This window comes from Prionailurus viverrinus, chromosome D3 (assembly GCF_022837055.1).
Source record: "Prionailurus viverrinus isolate Anna chromosome D3, UM_Priviv_1.0, whole genome shotgun sequence".
NCBI lineage: Eukaryota > Metazoa > Chordata > Mammalia > Carnivora > Felidae > Prionailurus > Prionailurus viverrinus.
This window is the reverse complement of record NC_062572.1, coordinates 47,885,917-47,904,156: the sequence shown is the minus strand read 5'-3', so window position 1 is coordinate 47,904,156 and position 18,240 is coordinate 47,885,917. Positions and strand designations below refer to the sequence as shown.

At 41.0% G+C, this 18,240-nt stretch overlaps 1 protein-coding gene across 1 annotated transcript in view; it reads right to left on the bottom strand.

The window, feature by feature from the left end:
- Positions 1 to 18,240, bottom strand: part of TTC39C (tetratricopeptide repeat domain 39C) — a 109,389-nt gene that overhangs the window by 40,255 nt on the left and 50,894 nt on the right. Inside the window, exons 4-6 of the mRNA XM_047828154.1 lie at positions 16,205 to 16,319; positions 6,055 to 6,409; positions 4,175 to 4,343 (exon numbers count right to left, since the gene is read on the bottom strand). Coding sequence (XP_047684110.1) covers positions 4,175 to 4,343; positions 6,055 to 6,409; positions 16,205 to 16,319 — 639 coding nt within the window. The remainder of the gene's footprint in view (positions 1 to 4,174; positions 4,344 to 6,054; positions 6,410 to 16,204; positions 16,320 to 18,240) is intronic.

Genomic DNA, 18,240 nt, shown 5'->3' with positions numbered 1-18,240 from the left:
GACATTTTGCATCTTCTTTTTCAGAAATGGTTTCAGAAATAGGCTTACGTGCCACACAAGAGAAGCAGGCAGTCTTTGATAACCAGCTTTTTCTTAACAAAGACAAGACATCAGTCTCATTGATCAATGGACTCATCTATTCAAAAAGTAGGAGTCTCAGCTTAGAAAACAGTTTCAAAATAAGAGTTCTCAAAATGCGTGCATAGTAACAACCTCATTAGAATGTTTATCAACTTTCATTAGTTTAGGTATTACAACTGAGTTTGATCACTAAACAGTCACATGATATAAAGTGTGTAATGAAAGAGTATGCATGTAAAACCAAATACATGTATATATTACATACTAAGTAGATAGTTAAAACTGAAGGGGAGGAAATCTGTATTATTTACGGGGAAAAAAAGAGGACCAGAGAGAAATAAAAATAAGTGATTAAAATGTAGGCTTGTCCCTGATAACTTTTTAAACAACCAAAAAAAAAAAATACTCATTAATCACTTGTATGCTTAATGGACTTATCAGTACCATACCTGGTTTACCTGGGTAAAAACTCATGGAAGTACAAAAATTCAAAACTATATAAATTCACATTTTAAAATTGAGATTCCTATACAACATCTGGGACCATTTCCCTAATAGCTGCTTGCAGTATGGAGAATCGGGGAAATATAGGTAAATATATAGGTATTGTGTAGGACCTGTCGCCCCTCTAGCTACATGCCACCCACTTTGCCAATCATGGGTTGGCTTTTACCGACACCAAAACATTTTTTTTCTCCTAAAAAGAAAAAAAAGTAAGAAGTTTGATAACCCTACTTCCCAGGCTTAAGCCTCAGTAAGAATAAAACCCATCACACACGAGTTATATATTGTTTATCCCATGCTAAGTACCACAGGAACCCAGTTATGCCTCCCAGCAACATGACAAGTCACACGGGAGAGGTCAACAGGAACTGGACAGGTAATGAGAACACAAGAGGGTGGAAAGGTAGGAGGTGGGAGTATACTGACATACAGTGGGGAGAAGCCAAGGCAGTAAAGAGACAAAATTCTCTCTGCAGAGATTTGTGCTTTAACAGCAGTACCTTTAGCACAGGGTATGCTCCATCCTGGGGTGCAAATGCACCTCACATAACCACCTCACTTGACCACCTGCTAGGTCAAGTTGAGCCCTAACAACAGGAAATAACAAAACCACCATGGCAAGGGTTATCAAGTGACAGGATGGGGTGGCTTTGTCAAAAAACATCCTCCCAGACGGATTCCAAATTGTCCCAGAGGATGTAAAAAGTTGTTCATGAAATTAAACAGAAAGTGGGCAAGGGCACAGGATTTGAAAAGAATGCGTACAGAAAATAAACTAACCAGCACATACTGAGCTAGTCACCCTGTAGGACAGCAAGCTGACACAAAAGCAGCTGTTCCAATTATGTAGACTGACTCACTGAAGAAACTGAGTGTCATATGCTGCATCTGCGAGGTTAAAGCTCGCACACCATGTTCTCTGAGTGTTTGTTGACAAAAAGATCTCAGGGGTCCTATCTCTAACCTAAATGCTTACTAAAAATTAAAAAAAAAAAACAAAAAACAAAACCCCAACATGTTCTTTGCAAGCACATTTGTCAGCAGGGCCCCATGTTTCCATAAACCGGTTTGAGGCCTTAGAGGCCTTACAAAAGCCTCTGACAGGAGCTGTAACAGCCCCTCTGGGCAGTCCCACATCTGCAAACAAAGGAGTCCGTGCCCCCAACCCTACCCCAACCAGCTTCCTCACGGTCACTTGGGAAGGTGAATGAAATGCTTTTGTCTGGGCACTGGGAGAATACCATTAATAGTCCAAGTTACCTCAGAATCCCCCAAATCCCCCAAATCCTTCCTTCTGGGCCCTTGGGAAGGGCTGAACAGAAAAACCGGCACATCCCCTTGGCCCTGATGCTACAGCTCACTAATCAGAGGCAGAAATACATCTTTTAGTCTTTTTTCTGAAAACCAAGGATCAGTCCGGTAAGCAAGCTGCCTCACGGTGAAGTAGTCCTAATATCCACCACCCACACCAGATGACAATTCTCCACCGCCCCCCCCGGCCCCCGAAAGTGCCTGAATGCCTGCTAAGAACCATAATGCCAACTGTGTACCTCCCCATACTGTATTCAGAAGGGTCCTCTGACGACGCTATGGCCTCCTCATTGCTAGAATCATCCCAACAGTAGTGAATAACCACTTGCTTTTAGCATCCACTCAGTCCCTAATAGGAATGAATTGTGGCACAAACTAAAACCATGCCAAATTAAGTATTGGGGGGGGGGGGGAAGTTACCAGTTTAGCTAAAAGTTAGGCATTTTTGTTTGAAATAAAAAATTGACTAAAATGGCAAGCTTAAGATACAAACCCTTGTTTTACATTTCTATTTAACACCTTTAAGACCCAATTTAGAGCATTCATTTAACGTGGGGAGTAAAGAGAGAATTCTAATAAATGCCCAATGCTAAGGTGCCTTATGCTGTGTTGCACATAATTATAAATTCAGGCTCTCGTCCCAGGCAGCAAATCTGTTCAACATTGAACCTAGTATCAACATGTTCAGTTATTCAAAATGAGTAATGCCTGCCCTTTAAGAATTGGACATTTAAGGAAGCACTGACCTTGTAACGCAACTCTCATTTCAGAAATGGTCACTGCGGTGAGAAGGCTTCGTCGATTTAAAATTCCCTTATATAGGTTATTTCCTCTTGCACAAACCCAAGGGAGCACAGAAACTTTAATAAACTGAACATCCTTCCCTACACGTAAGACCATAACGCTGAGCTTAAAAGAACGCTAACCAAAAGAGCAGACTGCATAAGAAACTGATCACAACTATGTTGCTAAGACAGCAAGAAAAAGGAGAAACATAACTGAACGCTTATGAGCCTGAATGCAAAGAAAAACAGTTGTAAGATAATGAGAAAAAAACAATTCAGACACAGGTTTAAATAATTCAGATCCTGCTGTGCTTTCTGTATGTACTAGGTTCCAATTATAAATTATCAGTACTATCTCTAAAATACAACTTCCATATGTAAAGATGAGGAGTCCTCAGATTTAAGGAGGCACCTCACGAGGGAAACGAAACAATATACACTCAGTTGCCAACAAAAAATATCAGTAAACAAATCATCCCTGCGCTCACAAGAGCCTCACAAAAGCCTTCTTCGTGAGCAAAAATCTTCAAAAGCACTCACAGCGGGTTGGCAGGAGGCTGACGACTAGAATTAACTGTGTTGCTGCCGGGCACCCGGTTAACTGGAAGATGGAGGTTGTTAGAATCTCGCAATATTCTCTATTAGCTGTTGGTGCACCTGGCATAACAGCCACCTTCTTTCATATGATTTTTTTCTTATACTTTTCTTTTTCTTCAAATCTTCATGTCCGCAAGCAAGCAGATTGGGGAGGGGGGAGGGGAGAGAGGTGCAGAGGCACCTGGGTGGCTCAGTTGGTTAAGCATCTGACTCTTGGTTTTGGCTCAGGTTATGATCTCATGGTTAGTGAGTTTAAGCCCCACAGCAGGCTCCGTGCTGACAGCTAGGGATTCTCTCTCTGCCCCACTCCCCACTCATGCGCTCGCTTGCTCTCTCTCTCTCAAAAATAAATAAATAAACTTAAAAAAAAAAGAGGTGACTTTGTGTCTATGTCATGGGGTTACTCAGGATTAAACGGGTATCCTGTATAAAGCGCCTGGCACAGGGCTTGGCCAAATGAAGCCCATGAAAAAGTAATAAAAGCTACTACTGTTTCAAAGCTGATGGTGTCCTTGACATTTCAGGCAATAACGTGTATAAATCAATTGTTAACCAAGATGAAAATTTAGAAACAGATTATTAGTAACTCCAGAAAAGGAAAAAAAATAATCGTATATTATGTTCTTCAACTGAGACATTTGCTAATGTTCCTATGCCTCTGGCTTAGAGTACACCAATCTCGTCACCCCTGCCTCTCCCACCTCCTGAAACAGAAGGTTACTAACATCCTGGGTTCCTGGAAGAGGCTTTTGTAGCAACGATGCAACTGAAAAGCACAAGAACAAAACGTTCCTTCGCCCAATGGCATTTGCCTCCCTTTGATACTAGCACGGAGTGAGAATTACAGATTTGATCCACAGAAGGCTTTATTTAAAAATATGAGGAAGGCACAGTACCTCTAATCGTTGTATACGTCCCTTGAAAAACATGAAGAGGGAAGAATTTGGATAAGCAGCTTCTTTTTTGAGAAGAATTTCCTTTGCTTCATCCAGGCCTGCTTTGTTATCACTGCCATCCAAGGCAAAAAATGGGCGGACCACAGTATGATACCAGAGCAGAGCTAATCTAAAGGAAGAGGGAGAGAAAGATTGAGCAAGGCTTTTCTTACAGCGTTTCTACTTTGTCAAAACTCAGTATGTGCTCTTCTAATACACACTCCTTCCAAAAGTCTTTGAATAAGTAAATCAGAGTATTTTCCCCCATTTAATCTTACCAATATTTGGAAAACTAACTTTGGCGCAGCTTATACATCAGCATATGCCCATCAGGTGAGAGGAGAATAATAGGATAAAAGCATTTAGCTCTGTTGAGGCTTCCAGATGGCTCTCTGAAGGTATGGACTGAGATAAAGCTCTGATTTCTACACTTCACTCATCAGCACACAAATTAGAAAGACGAACTGGTTACCATGAATTTACTGTCCCCTCATAATAAAGGCATTACTTTTTTGCAAAAGAAAAATGTAGTTTTCTCCTGTGTTCACAAAGTTAGAGTGTAAGCCTCAAAATCCAAATTTAAATATGGGAACCACAGACACAAATTTTACTAAAATGTATTAAAATAAGTGAGAGAACCAGAAAAAGAGCTCTTTCTCTGGCCTTTGAGAAGGCTCAATTTGAAGAATAAATTATCATTTAAAATTCCCTTATTTCATACTCCTCCTTTCAAGAAAAATAACACATTAAATAAACTAGGTAAATAAAATAGATTCGTTAGGATCTTTAGTGAACAGACAAAAATGTTTCACTAACACATCAAATATTTTTATGTAAATGTGTGCTTCTAGCATGTTTATAAAATCAGTTCTCTTCTGGAGATCAGATGAATTTACATTACTAATTCATTTCTTTCCAGAAAATGTTAAGATATAGACAAATTATCACAAGTTACAAAACTATTACATCAAATTAATAAAATACCACAGTTTATGTAATTTAATGACTTTGGGGAGGAACAAATATATTTTTGAAATGAAAATTTAATGATATTTTTAACAGCTACCAATTGATTAAGACTGAATATCCAAATTCCTCAATATCGATAGAAACAGAGCTCGGTCTCTGTGATATTAACATTTTTTGGAAAATGTCAAAGGGCATCTAGTGTCTGGTAAAATTACTCAAATTGCAAATGGTGAATATTTACCGACTGAAAAAAAAAACCACATTGTTTTTTAACTGATGGAGGAATGGGTGAATCCTCGCTCTGGATAGTTTTATCAGCTTCTCTCCACACTCTCCTGTTTCAGTAACTGTCATTTCAGTTTCGACTAACAGGACTCAGATTAACAGGACTCGATTTAGTTGACTAGCACAAAATATCCAAGCCACATGAGAGAGACCACTGGACCAACCAGAATCATCAAAGAAAATGACCCAATATCAGGATTCTCTAGGTAATAATAAAAATTTCAGAATCACAGGAAAGTTATCAAATTCGTATTCCTTAAAAATTCAAAAATCAGGGTCATGAATCTCAGTGACTCTGGTCAAGGTCACAGAAACTGCTTATAAAATCATCTGCGGTTGAAAAATGTGGTTGCTTTACCTGTTTAAAATACAGGATTCATGAGAGTCAAGAACAGTGTCCTCTCTCTAGAAAGTCAGCTTATAAACACCACCAAAGACACAGTTCTCGGCATTGCGTTAAAAGGCATAAGGCGTGGCATCGTGTCAACCAACCAATTTACCTGAAGTTTCCTTTAAAGGCTTTGATTGTCGTTTACTTACTTTCAACACTATATTATCTACCAAAGCATTGCAATACAGCTACTCACGTAGCTAAAGGGGCCTTCATGTCCTTACTTTCGCTTGCATACATCAGTGAAGAAAGCCCTTGCAGGCGGTCTCCAGGAAAACCCAGCAGGTTGATGATTTTGAGCAGGTTGGGGGGCACCATGGATATGCAAAGGTGAAAAAGGCCATATCCAAAGCTAACAGCACCTTTCAGTCTGTTTAGAGACTCCTCAGACACCCCTTCAGCCACAATGTGATTATCATTTGCAGCATCAGAAGTCAAGGGCTCTTCAGTTAGCTTCTTCTGATACAGCTCCTGGAGGGCATTGATGTCCAGATAGCATTTATTGTAAATCTTCCAGGCTTTCCTAAGGATCCACCCACCTTTTATATAGGCTATAGAGAAGGGGAGAAAAGCATTAAAAGAAGTAAATAAGCATTCAAAATACTTTTCCTTTATTAATAAAGGAGATTGAAGAAGGACCTGAAATTCAAGCAAAAATTTAAAAAACAATAAAAATGATCATCTCTCATTGCACCTTGTTCTCTTCACAGGGCTTCAATTCCTTATTTGTCTGATTTCCCTTACTACACTGGATGACCACTAGCAAGAACCATGTATTTTTTTTGTTCACCGTCCTATCAGGCCCCTCTCTCGCACGAGCTGGGACATGGTATATTATGCACACTGAATCAAAGAATAAATGCATTAACACCAGCATGCAAGCGTCACTTGAATCTGACTTTTGTTCTGTATGTTCTGTGAAACATGAATCTCCACATGTTTCTGAACTACCATGCACTTTGCTGATAAACCTCTCTTATAACACCTACGTTTGTCTACCCTGTGCTTCTTTCCTCCTAAAGAGCAAGTTTTAAGTTGAATTCACTGCTAAAAGTACACCAAGCATGGCAACTCGCCAAAACTAAAACAAGCAAACAAAAAGGATTAATTTATACTTACTGGGTGAACAAACGGCCAGTTCATTAACGTGCAAGTCATCAGTGTTCAATGCAGAAATGCAAAGAATCCCCCATTCATCTCTACCTAATGCCTGCTGTGTGGGCCTTAACCACTCACTCCTCACTAGGAGGGCATTATTTGGTCTAGGACTAAGACGCTCCACCCACTGCCCAGCCTAGATCTAGACCAATCCAGTGAAGGAAGGTGGCAAAAAAGAAGCTACTTCATAGAGGAGGTGAAAAGATGTTATTTTTAAAGGCATTTTCATTATTTCTTGTTGGGCCAATTTTTAACATAGTTCTCACAGTCGCTACCCAGTTCCATGCCCAGCTGACCCCTCTCAGACAAGCCCACAGGTCCTGCCTCACCCGCTCCTTCTGATGGGGAAAGGAAGGAGCAGTCAACTTCTCAGTGCTTATCTGAGTGTATCATCACCATATTTGGGGGGAAAGGTCTTCTGTAAGGAATTTTCTCCAGAAAAGAGTTTAATCACTCAGCACTGTTACCAATATGGCACTGATAATCTGACCCCAATGCACAAATGGAAGACAACATGAACTGCCCCAAGCTTTCAGGCCCTTTAGAATAGCAGAAAAAGAAGTTTGTCAACATTATTTTTAAATTACAAAAAATACAGAACATAAAAGCTGATTTACAAAGTCTAATCCCTGCATTGAAAGTGATCGAAGAACATATGGTACATACAGAAAAGAGTTATGGGAGCAGGCCTACTGCTATCCTTTGAGAGGCCTGTTTACAAGACTGGCCTTTGGCTAGGGTCTATGAAATTGACTTGGGAGAGTTCCCAGCATTCCTAGAACTGGTAAGAGTGGCTCACTGTGCCTACCCTGCTTATACAAAGAGTATGTTTCATGCTGAACACCTGCTTTCCCCTGGGAGTCTGGAATTTGGCTATGTGCAAGGCAGATTGTATCTATACATGGTGAGCCCCCAACAAAAACTCTGGGTGCTGTGTCTCTAACCTCATTGCCCAGAGATTTAAGCATGCAACTCCACTGGGAGAAAATTTTGGTCACTTTAGCCCAATTTTTCCTGGATTCCATCCCATCCATCTTTCCCCTTTGCTCTTTTGCTTTGTATCCTTTGCTGTAACAAATCATAGCCATGAGCATGATCACATACTGAGTCCTGGCAAATCACTGCACCTGATGGTCTTACGGACCCCCAATTCATGTAATCAAGCTGATATTTAATCAAACTAGTATTTTACTTAAATGTATCAAGTTTCTGATAAATGATGACCATATCTCCTAAGGGATCACAATTGAAAACACAACCATAGGACAAGTTCCAAGTTCTGGATTTGTTAATGTCTTGTAGACTAAGTCCACTGAAAAGAATATCGTTAAGATAGGATGAACAAGCAAAACAAAAGGTTGTTTTTTTTTTAAAGAGAACGATTTTTATAACTTTATAAAAGTAATACATGTTTGAAACAACTTTCATTCAGTTCGAATGAACAAAAACATTTACTGAGCAAATATTACATTTCAGGCACAGTTCTAGGACAACCAAAGAGAAAGAAGATACAGATGGCACCTTTAAGAGGAGGCACACTGACTTTTCTGTGAATGGAAGTACTGCAGGAAAACAAAAGGTCTGAGAAAACCCTTAAACTTCTAGGGTAACACACCCACAAACAATATGACACTCAGTTATGATCCAAAATGCCAAAGGTTGAACAGAAAAATGAAAAAGAAGGAAACATATATTCTTAAGAACACAAAAGCCAATTGGAATAGAATAAATATTGGCTACAGATTTAAAGAATGAAAAAAGAGGGGCACCTGAGGGACTCAGTCAGTTGAGCATACGGCTTTGGCTCTCAGTTCATGATCTCACGGTTTGTGAGACTGAGCCCTGTATCAGGCTCGCTGCTGTCAGCACAGAGCCCGCTTGGGATCCTCTAGTTCCCTCTCTCTGCCCCTTCTCTGCTTGTGCTCTCTCAAAATATAAACATTTTAAAAAATGAAAAAAAGAAAACTTGCAAAACCCTAAAAATATTAACTAGCTATTAAGTTCCCATTACATGCCTAAGACTGTGCTTGGCAACGGAAGGATACAAAAGAACCATAAGCCATAATCTCAGCTCTCCAACTGTCCATTATAAAACTGAAAAATAAATGAAAAAAAAAATAAGTGTATAACATTAAGACTATCTCTCTACATATATGTTTGTATATACACTCCACTGGGCTATACATAGAAAAATGAAAATAATGTTGAGTTGATGGGTGAATTATTCTTTTTTATTTCCTTTTTGTCACCAAAGTTTTCTATGCAGCAAATATATAAACGAGTTAGTGCGGAATAAGTATTGCGGGATTCCAGTAGAAAACTTTACTGCCTCCTACCTCTGGGCCTAACTGGAAATTTTATGGACCAAGTTTCATCCCATTTTATCCTGTATTTCCAGGCTGCTGGAGCTTCATTCAGGAAGCACAGCTTCCATCCAGGGAACACCAGCATTCCAGGAAACAGCTACAGGAGTGTGAATATGACAGAGCAGGTGGACAGGCTGTTCAGAGGCAGAGTGAAACGGGGGAAACAGGGAGGGTGTGCTCAGCTTGGCGGGGCGGGGTCCCCTGACGTCCAGCTGAGGAATAGTCACCTGCACCAGGAGAAGCAGGCAATTTCTAAGATTGGGGTTGAGGGGACTACCAGTGTTAGGAAACACATTGTAGCAATCCAGATCTCAGGTGAAGAATCATAGCAAAGGAGGGGTAGCAATGGAAACAAATGGCAAAACCCATCAATGCCAACTGCACAGACTCAGTTAAAAACTGACAAGGGTAAAAACCCTATTTTTATAAAATAATAATGTAATTCCACAGGTCTTTAATCTCTTACCTAAGAGAGGAGTTTAGGTGCCAATGTTTAAAAGCACATGTTAAAATCTGTAGTAACAAGCTTTAAAGCTTCTCATTTGAGCCAAGTAAATAGAACCCAAAGTTTTTACTAAGTCAAAGGCTATAATTTGTGCAAAACAAAGTTCATATGCACACAGAAAGATACGGTTTTTGCTACTTTCTAAGCTCAATGTGGCAGGGAAACAGGTTCCCCAGGACTCTCACCCTACTTCCCTGTCCCAAGTGCTGTGACCAAAACGTCTGAGCACAGCCTGATGCCGTCAACCACAGAACAAAGGCTGAGTGAGGATCAGGCAGAGCCGGCCCTGTGTTCCATGCAGCTCCTGCAGGAAGCACCCTCAGTTGCCTTGATGGTGTAGCAAGGCAGCTCATGAGCACACGTTTTCCCAGCAGGCAGAGAAACAGTATTCACGAGCCCCATACCCTACACAGCCTTCCATATGGCTCCTTGAAAGGTCAAATATAAATCATTCAGCCATCGCTATCTATGCTTTTGACGGAAGGCAAAGAGAGCAAGAAAACCACAGACCATTTGCCCTCCCCCTTGAAGGCCAGCCTCAATCAGCTGGGAGATGCAGGGGAGAGAGGAAACTCTGTTCCCGTTAATGGAAAGCCTTAACTCTATACAGGTGTGGGGGGGGGGGGGGTGCGAGAAATGGGATGCCTTCCCAGGAAAGGGCTAGAGTCTTCTGGAGAGTGAAAATATGAAGTTATACTAATTGATGTTGGGATAAGTTTTACAGATTTTTCAGCAGGAACTGTATCCGATGGGATCTCCTACCATAGCATTCTGTTTGTTCACTTGCCCCAGATGAGGCTGGTCAACCCTATAATGAAATGTCACTTCAGGCTGACCCTTCTTTGTGACCCACATAACACACTTTGGAAGAACAACGGTTTTGTTTTCACTTCTAAAGGACACACTTTTCCAATCTCAACTCTTCTTGGGACTCCATATCCTGCACCTCTTTCCTGAATGGCATCACCCCTCCTCCATCCCTTCCTTTAATTCACATTATACACCCACCATTTGCTAGGCAACAGTGCCACGTTAGGTGCCAAGGACAGAGAGAAGAAAACAAACTTCCATTGATCTTCCAAGGAAGAGTTTCTGAGCTGTTCACACCCTGTTCACCCAATCTGTGACTAACTTACATGTCTAGCAAGTAAAGTATCATCCTGAATGAATTATAACCTCCTCTTTCTCCCCTACTAAACCATCCAGCTCCCTCAGGGCAAGAGCTACTTCCTACTCATCTCTAGAGCCCTAGCACTTACCACCCCACAGTGTGGAATGCATAGTAGGTACTCATAGTTGGTAAGGGGGAGGGGGAAGAGCAGGTAGACATAGTTGCTGCCCTCAAGGAGATTACAGTCAAATACGTGGGCAGGCATGTAAATAAAAATTTGTACTGCCATATGATGAACACTCTGACTATGCACGGGATACATGTGGAACAACAAAGGGCAGATGATGGAGTCCCTGAGGAAGGAGAACATGAAGGAGGCTGACCTGGAACGTACCTGGATAGGCAAGAGAAAAAGAAAGGGGCTGCGAGCATCTGAACTGAGGGTGGTATACAGGAAGGCAAGAGGCAGCAAAAGGCATTGAGGGAAGCACACGAAGCCCTGCTTAGCGGCACGCGGTGCTGGGAAGGCAAGGAGGCTGGGAAGGCAAGGAGGCTGGGAAGGCAAGGAGGCTGGGAAGGCAAGGAGGCTGGGAAGGCAAGGAGGCTGGGAAGGCAAGGAGGCTGGGAAGGCAAGGAGGCTGGGAAGGACGTAGGTTTATAAGTGCCTCCTTAAGAAGCAATTTGGATTTTACTTCACAGGTGATGCAGAATGGCTGAGTGTTTAAAGCACAGGTGTAACAAATTTTAGACGGATGGCTACAATGGCAGCACAGAGAACGTGGCCTGGAGAAGCATGTCAGTTAACAGCAGACTGTCACATGACTCCAGGAGCTAGCACCTCAGGGTGTAAGAGTGAGGGAGCATGGGCATAGAGGAGAAGGCCATGAGAAACCCAAATTTCTGTGCCTCTCGAGGCACAAGTCACCAAACTAAGGTGATGGCAAAATGGTGAGAAGACTAGGAATTCAGGTATGAAACAAGCAACAACTGGCTCAGGCCCTGGCCCTGTTGTCACTAAAAAGCTGTGTCAACTGTTCAACCTTCTCCAAATCATCAGCCTCTACCACCTCACCTGTGAAGTAAAGGCAGAACCCTCATTTGAGGAAAATTTATTGGGCATATGATATGCCAAGAATACAACAATGAGTATGACATAGGACCTACCCTCAAGTCCAAAAGGAAGTAAACGAAACAAGATGGCAAATACCATATTTTAAATATAGCTTCTTTTTGTTATGAAAGTAGTTAACATACGCATATGGGATGAGGGGAAGCTAGCAAGCAAGCAGCCCTGGATAAGAGTTAATGAAAAAGATATTTAAAAAATAGTATATAAAATGAGGAGAGATGATGGGGGCAGTTCATTATAAAGAAGTTCAAATGAGAGAAGGCACAAGAGCTCTTTTTTAAAATTTTTTTTAAAGTTTTTTTAAATTTATTTTGAGAGAGACAGAGATGGTGCGAGGAGGGGAGGGGCAGAGAGAGAAGAAAGAACCCACAAGATCTTGACCTGAGGGGAAAACAAGAGTCAGATGCTTAACTAAGCTACCCAGGCACTCCAAGAGTTCTTTTAAAAGTATGAAGCATTTGAAAATTCACAAACTCAAAAAAAATTAAAAAAAGAAAAAGAATAGGGGCACCTGGGTGGCTCAGTCGGTTAAGCGTCTGACTTCGGCTCAGGTCATGATCTCGCGGTCCATGAGTTCAAGCCCCGCGTCGGGCTCTGGGCTGATGGCCCAGAGCCTGGGGCCTGCTTCCGATTCTGTGTCTCCCTCTCTCTCTGCCCCTCCCCCGTTCATGCTCTGTCTCTGTCTCAAAAATAAATAAACGTTAAAACAAAATTAAAAAAAAATTCACAAACTCAAAACATTCACAGACTCATCCCTACCTGGAGCTCAGGTGAGTGAGTGCACCCCCCCCCCCCAGTTCTGCGCCACCCACTTGGGGTGGGGGAGGAGCACTTATCTCCAAAAAGACGGCTTTTCCCCAAGAAAATCATCCATCAAAAATGTTTTCTAAGGGGCACCTGGGTGGCTCAGTCGGTTAAGCATCCAACTTCAGCTCAGGTCATGATTTCACAGTCCGTGGGTTCGAGCCCCGCATCGGGCTCTCTGCTGACAGCTCAGAGCCTGGAGCCTACTTCAGATTCTGTGTCTCCCTCTCTCTGACCCTCCCCTGTTCATGCTGTCTCAAAAATAAACAAACATTACGGGGGCGCCTGGGTGGCGCAGTTGGTTAAGCGTCCGACTTCAGCCAGGTCACAATCTCGCGGTCCGTGAGTTCGAGCCCCGCGTCAGGCTCTGGGCTGATGGCTCAGAGCCTGGAGCCTGTTTCCGATTCTGTGTCTCCCTCTCTCTCTGCCCCTTTCATGCTCTGTCTCTCTCTGTCCCAAAAATAAACGTTGAAAAAAAAAAATTTAAAAAATAAATAAACATTAAAAAAAAATTAAAAATGTTTTCTAAGAAATGTATTCCAACAAAGTAGGTTTTTTGTAGTTTAATAACCCAGTGTGTTTCAGGAAAGGCTAAGGAAGAGCATTTTTGGTTGTTTGCTTGACAAATACTAAGATATTCATAAAGCAAAAGACCACTATACACATTTATGTCTATCAATTTTATTTCAATATCAGCATCTGTTCAATAAATTATATGGAAAAACCAAGAGCACTGTTAAAAATCTATGATAAATAGGATTAAATATTAATTGATTAAAACCAACTTATCAGGAGAATGGGTAAAGGCTAACAAGGTAATTTGTGAAAGAAATAGTTTATTAATAAAATATAGGAGTGCCTGGGTGGTTCAGTCAGTTGCGCGTCTGACTCCAGCTCAGGTCATGAGTTCACGGTTCATGGGTTCAAGCCCCACATCAGGCTCTGTGCTGACCGCTTGCTCAGAGCCTGGAGGCTGCTTCAGATGCTGTGTCTCCTTCTATCTCTGCCTCTCCCCCACTCACACTCTATCTCACTCTCTCAAAAATAAATGTAAAAAGAAATTTTAATAAAAAAATAAAATATAAGAATAGGTTTGACCTAATAAAGGCAAAGCAGAGAACACCTGAATGTCCAAAAGGAATGGGTTAAATAAATCATGGCACATTCATATGAAAAACTGTTATTATTTAATATAATATTTTGAAACTGAGTTACAGGGAAAATACATAAAATACAATCTAATAAGGAAAAGTAGGATATAAAGCACTATAGATTTCATTTTGTAAAAGAGATATAAAACATAGAACATTAGCAGTAAAGTGTGATTTCTCCCAGTGGTAAGGTATGTAGTGACTTGCTTTCTTCTTTCCCCTTCTGTACTCTCTGAATTTTCTATAACATGTTTAGTAATTATTTTGTTTATTTATTTTTGGGAGAGAGAAAGAGACAGCATGCACGCATGAATGGGGAGGGGCAGAGAGAGGGAGAGGGAGAATCCCAAACAGGCTCTGAACTGCCAGCACAGAGCCTGACACGGGGCTCAAACCCACAAACTGTGAGATCAAGACCTGAGCTGAGATCAGGAGTTGGGACACTTAACCGACTGAGCCATCCAGGCACCCCTAGTAATTTTTAACCAGAATGATAATTGTAGAAGCAAACAGCACTACTTGGTGATTCTAAGTTTCAAGAGGGCAGGAAGCATAGCTTGTGCTACTCACGTAACAGTGCTCAGCACATCATACATGTTCAGTAATTACTTACTGACTAGACCAATGAATGAGCAAATGAGGATAGATACACTTACTTTTAAAATTATATATATATTTATATTATTTATATATATTACATATATATTACTTATATATATTATATATATATTTATATATACTTTCAGACAAAGAGTTGTAAGAACATAAAGAATTCCCAGATGCCCCCTACCCTGACTCCTCAAACACTATACTACATTTGATTTCTCCTTCTCTCTCAAAAGATATTTTCTCAGTGGCTAATGGCTAAAATAAGCTCCCTTAAGAAGTCCTTGAGTATCAGAAAAAAAGAGTACAAGATCACAGAAAATGCCAGAGCTCCTATCTTGACCCAAGAAGTTGGACCATTCTGCTGCTCTTAATATATACATTAATGTAGAGCTTCAGAGAGGGGAGTGTACATTGATGTCTCAGAGGTATTTCACATGAGCTTTGAGCCCTCAAACATACAAGTATTACGCAAGTCCTGAGAGGAAGATTAGAGAGAAAAACAGAGGATAGTTGAGCCAAAGCAAAAGGCCAAAGTACAAGCATAGAACATATTTTAAAAGAAGGATAAAGTCTAGTAAGTCCAAATTTTGGAGATCGAAATAAAAGTTAAATTCCACTTCTGACTTGAGCCAAATGGAAACAAAGCATCCTCAAGGATGAGATGGAGGGAGGGAGGGAGAGGGAGAGGGGGAGGGGGGAGAGGGGGGGGGAGGGAGGGAGGGAGGGAGGGAGGGAGGGAAGGAGTGGGGGAGAGAAGGGAGAGAAAGACTGATTCTGGCAGTCTAGAAAGAACAGTGTATGTTATAACTTATCAGCAACAGACCCTTCTTCATTTAAGGTTTGGAAGGAAATACTTTTCTGATTGTGAGTTTTAGTTAATTTCCTTTTTGAATTTTCATTTTTTTCCAAGTAAATCCTATCTACCAAAGAAGCAAATTTCTCCTGGAAGTATTACACCAATAACCACATAAACAAAAGAATTGGTATCTGTATTAGACATAGTCTTACAGAAGCTGTTAAAGACTCATTTTGAGTCTATAGCACTCAAGATATCAAAGCTACAGAATCCTGGAAAACTGTTTTGGACAAACTAAGAAATTAGTTTATATTCCTTGGACATATTTGGTACATATTCAGGCCTTCAATAACAATTTCCTAAAAAATGTAATTTAAACCAGGTATATTTCACTTTAAAGGTTATTACAATTTGATTCTCACAAAGTATGATCTATCAATCAAACTGGCACTGGTAATTTCTCTATGACAGAATGATCTTGAGACAAGAGGATGAAACATTGACTTCAAGTCTAAAACTACACCTCTAAGCACACATTAAGTACTTGTGGTTTCAATTTCCTAAGTAAAAATCAGTATCAAGCCCCAAAGAAGCGCCACGGATTTTCAAGGCCTGAAATATGAGGCACTGTAAAAAATAATAACAAATAAAGGGCGAGACATTACTGATTGTGTCCATTGAATTTTGAAAGCCATTAAAAATAATGCTTCAGCATACCTGACAATTCTTGTTTTACAAATGAGAGAACAGCCAGGTAAACCTGACAGTCAGCTATGATTATCTGCCTCTGAAGCCGATCAACCATGGAGGGGGCGGATTTTCGGACATCGACCTGTTTGGTGGAAAGAAAGGACACACTGATAAATCACACACACACAAAAAGACTCCAAACAGCTATTACTTGACTGTGCAAAATAATTTCACACAGGAACGATGAAACACGGAGCTGAAAGCCAAGACCAGATTTATACTATATTCCCATGAAATCTAGCTCTGTTAACAATACGATGATAAAGAACACTAACTCATAACTCAAAGGGGCACCTGGGTGGCTCAGTCAGTTAAACATCCCACTTCATGGGGCGCCTGGGTGGCGCAGTCGGTTGAGCGTCCGACTTCAGCCAGGTCACGATCTCGCGGTCCGGGAGTTCGAGCCCCGCGTCAGGCTCTGGGCTGATGGCTTGGAGCCTGGAGCCTGTTTCCGATTCTGTGTCTCCCTCTCTCTCTGCCCCTCCCCCGTTCATGCTGTGTCTCTCTCTGTCCCAAAAATAAATAAAAAACGTTGAAAAAAAAAAAAAAAAAAAAAAACATCCCACTTCAGCTCAGGTCATGATCTCATAGTCTGTGAGTTCGAGCCCCGCGTCAGGCTCTGTGCTGACAGCTTGGAGCCTGGAGCCTGCTTTGGATTCTGTGTCTCCGTCTCTATCTGTCCCTCCCGTGCTTGCACTCTGCCTTTCTGTCTCTCAAAAATAAATAAACATTAAAAATTAAGAAAAAAACCATTTAAAAGAACATTATAACTCAAAGACAAACATCCTAAGGGATTAACAATGAAGCTCCTGGGAAACCATGAAGAAAACACAGAAGTTGAGTTTGACTTTTTTTTTTAAACTGAAGTTCTTACATATCCAAAATAAAAACCACCAAAGGTGGAACACGTTCCCCCAAATAGCTAACCCCAAAAGCCACTATGCAGCCATCTACCTTCATTATGTAGGAGGAACATTAGGATTCATTCCTTATGGATTACATTTTAGTTAAGGAGAAAATGGCTTTGAATGAACCACAAACTGAACTCAAAATGCAAGCCATACCTCTAAGGTGACTACCCCAATAAAAGAAGCAAAAAGTAAAACCAAAAACCCCACTTGTTATAAAATGTTGGTCCTTATTGTGAAGAATGTTTTTAAGTGAAGAAAAATCAGCCTGAAATAGAATAATGCATTCTTAATACAAAGTGAACTTGAACGAGATAAGCTAAATTAGCTTTCGTAGGCTGTATCAGTGATAAAAGAAATGATGGGATCTTCGCAAATACGACAATAGCATAACTAGTAGATAAAAAAGAGTGAACTGTTTCCCTTTTTTCTAGATTAGCATAATCTATTATGGCCACTATAGTTGCAAATGTAGTCCCAGAACTCATTACTTTGCCTAGGCAAATGTCAGTCTATTGACGCTTCTGTTTCTTTGTAATAACTTCGACTGTGTAGGGTTGTTAGAAGGGCTAATGAGGCACTACACGTGAAAATGCTTTTTAAATTGCAAAAATCCTTTACAAATGTTAATTACTAACATAGGTGTTAGGCATGGCATTAGATACAGAGGACAGACATGTAAATAAGCTTATAGTCTAATGAGGGAACACTGCCTTCGTTACCATGTAATGTAGCAAGTGCTCTGAAGGATAAAGTACAGGGTACCATGGGCACAAGTAGGAAACCTACTCAACAGGGCTTCAGGGCTCAGGCAAGAGTCCTTGGAGAACACGATCTAGGAAGAACTCAAGACAGAATAGGAACCAGGTCAAAAGGGAGGAGGATGTTTTAGGCAGAGGAAAAGTGCTCCATCAGCCACTGTAAGGAGTTTGGACCTTATGAATGGCAATGGGGGGGGCGGGGAGGCAGGGGGCAGGGACACTGAAGATGAAGCCAGCAACATATTATTTGCATTTCAGAGACTATATTCTGGAGAACCAATTCAAGAACAGTGAGAGTTACCGTAGGCAAATGGGGATGGTGACTGACCTAAAG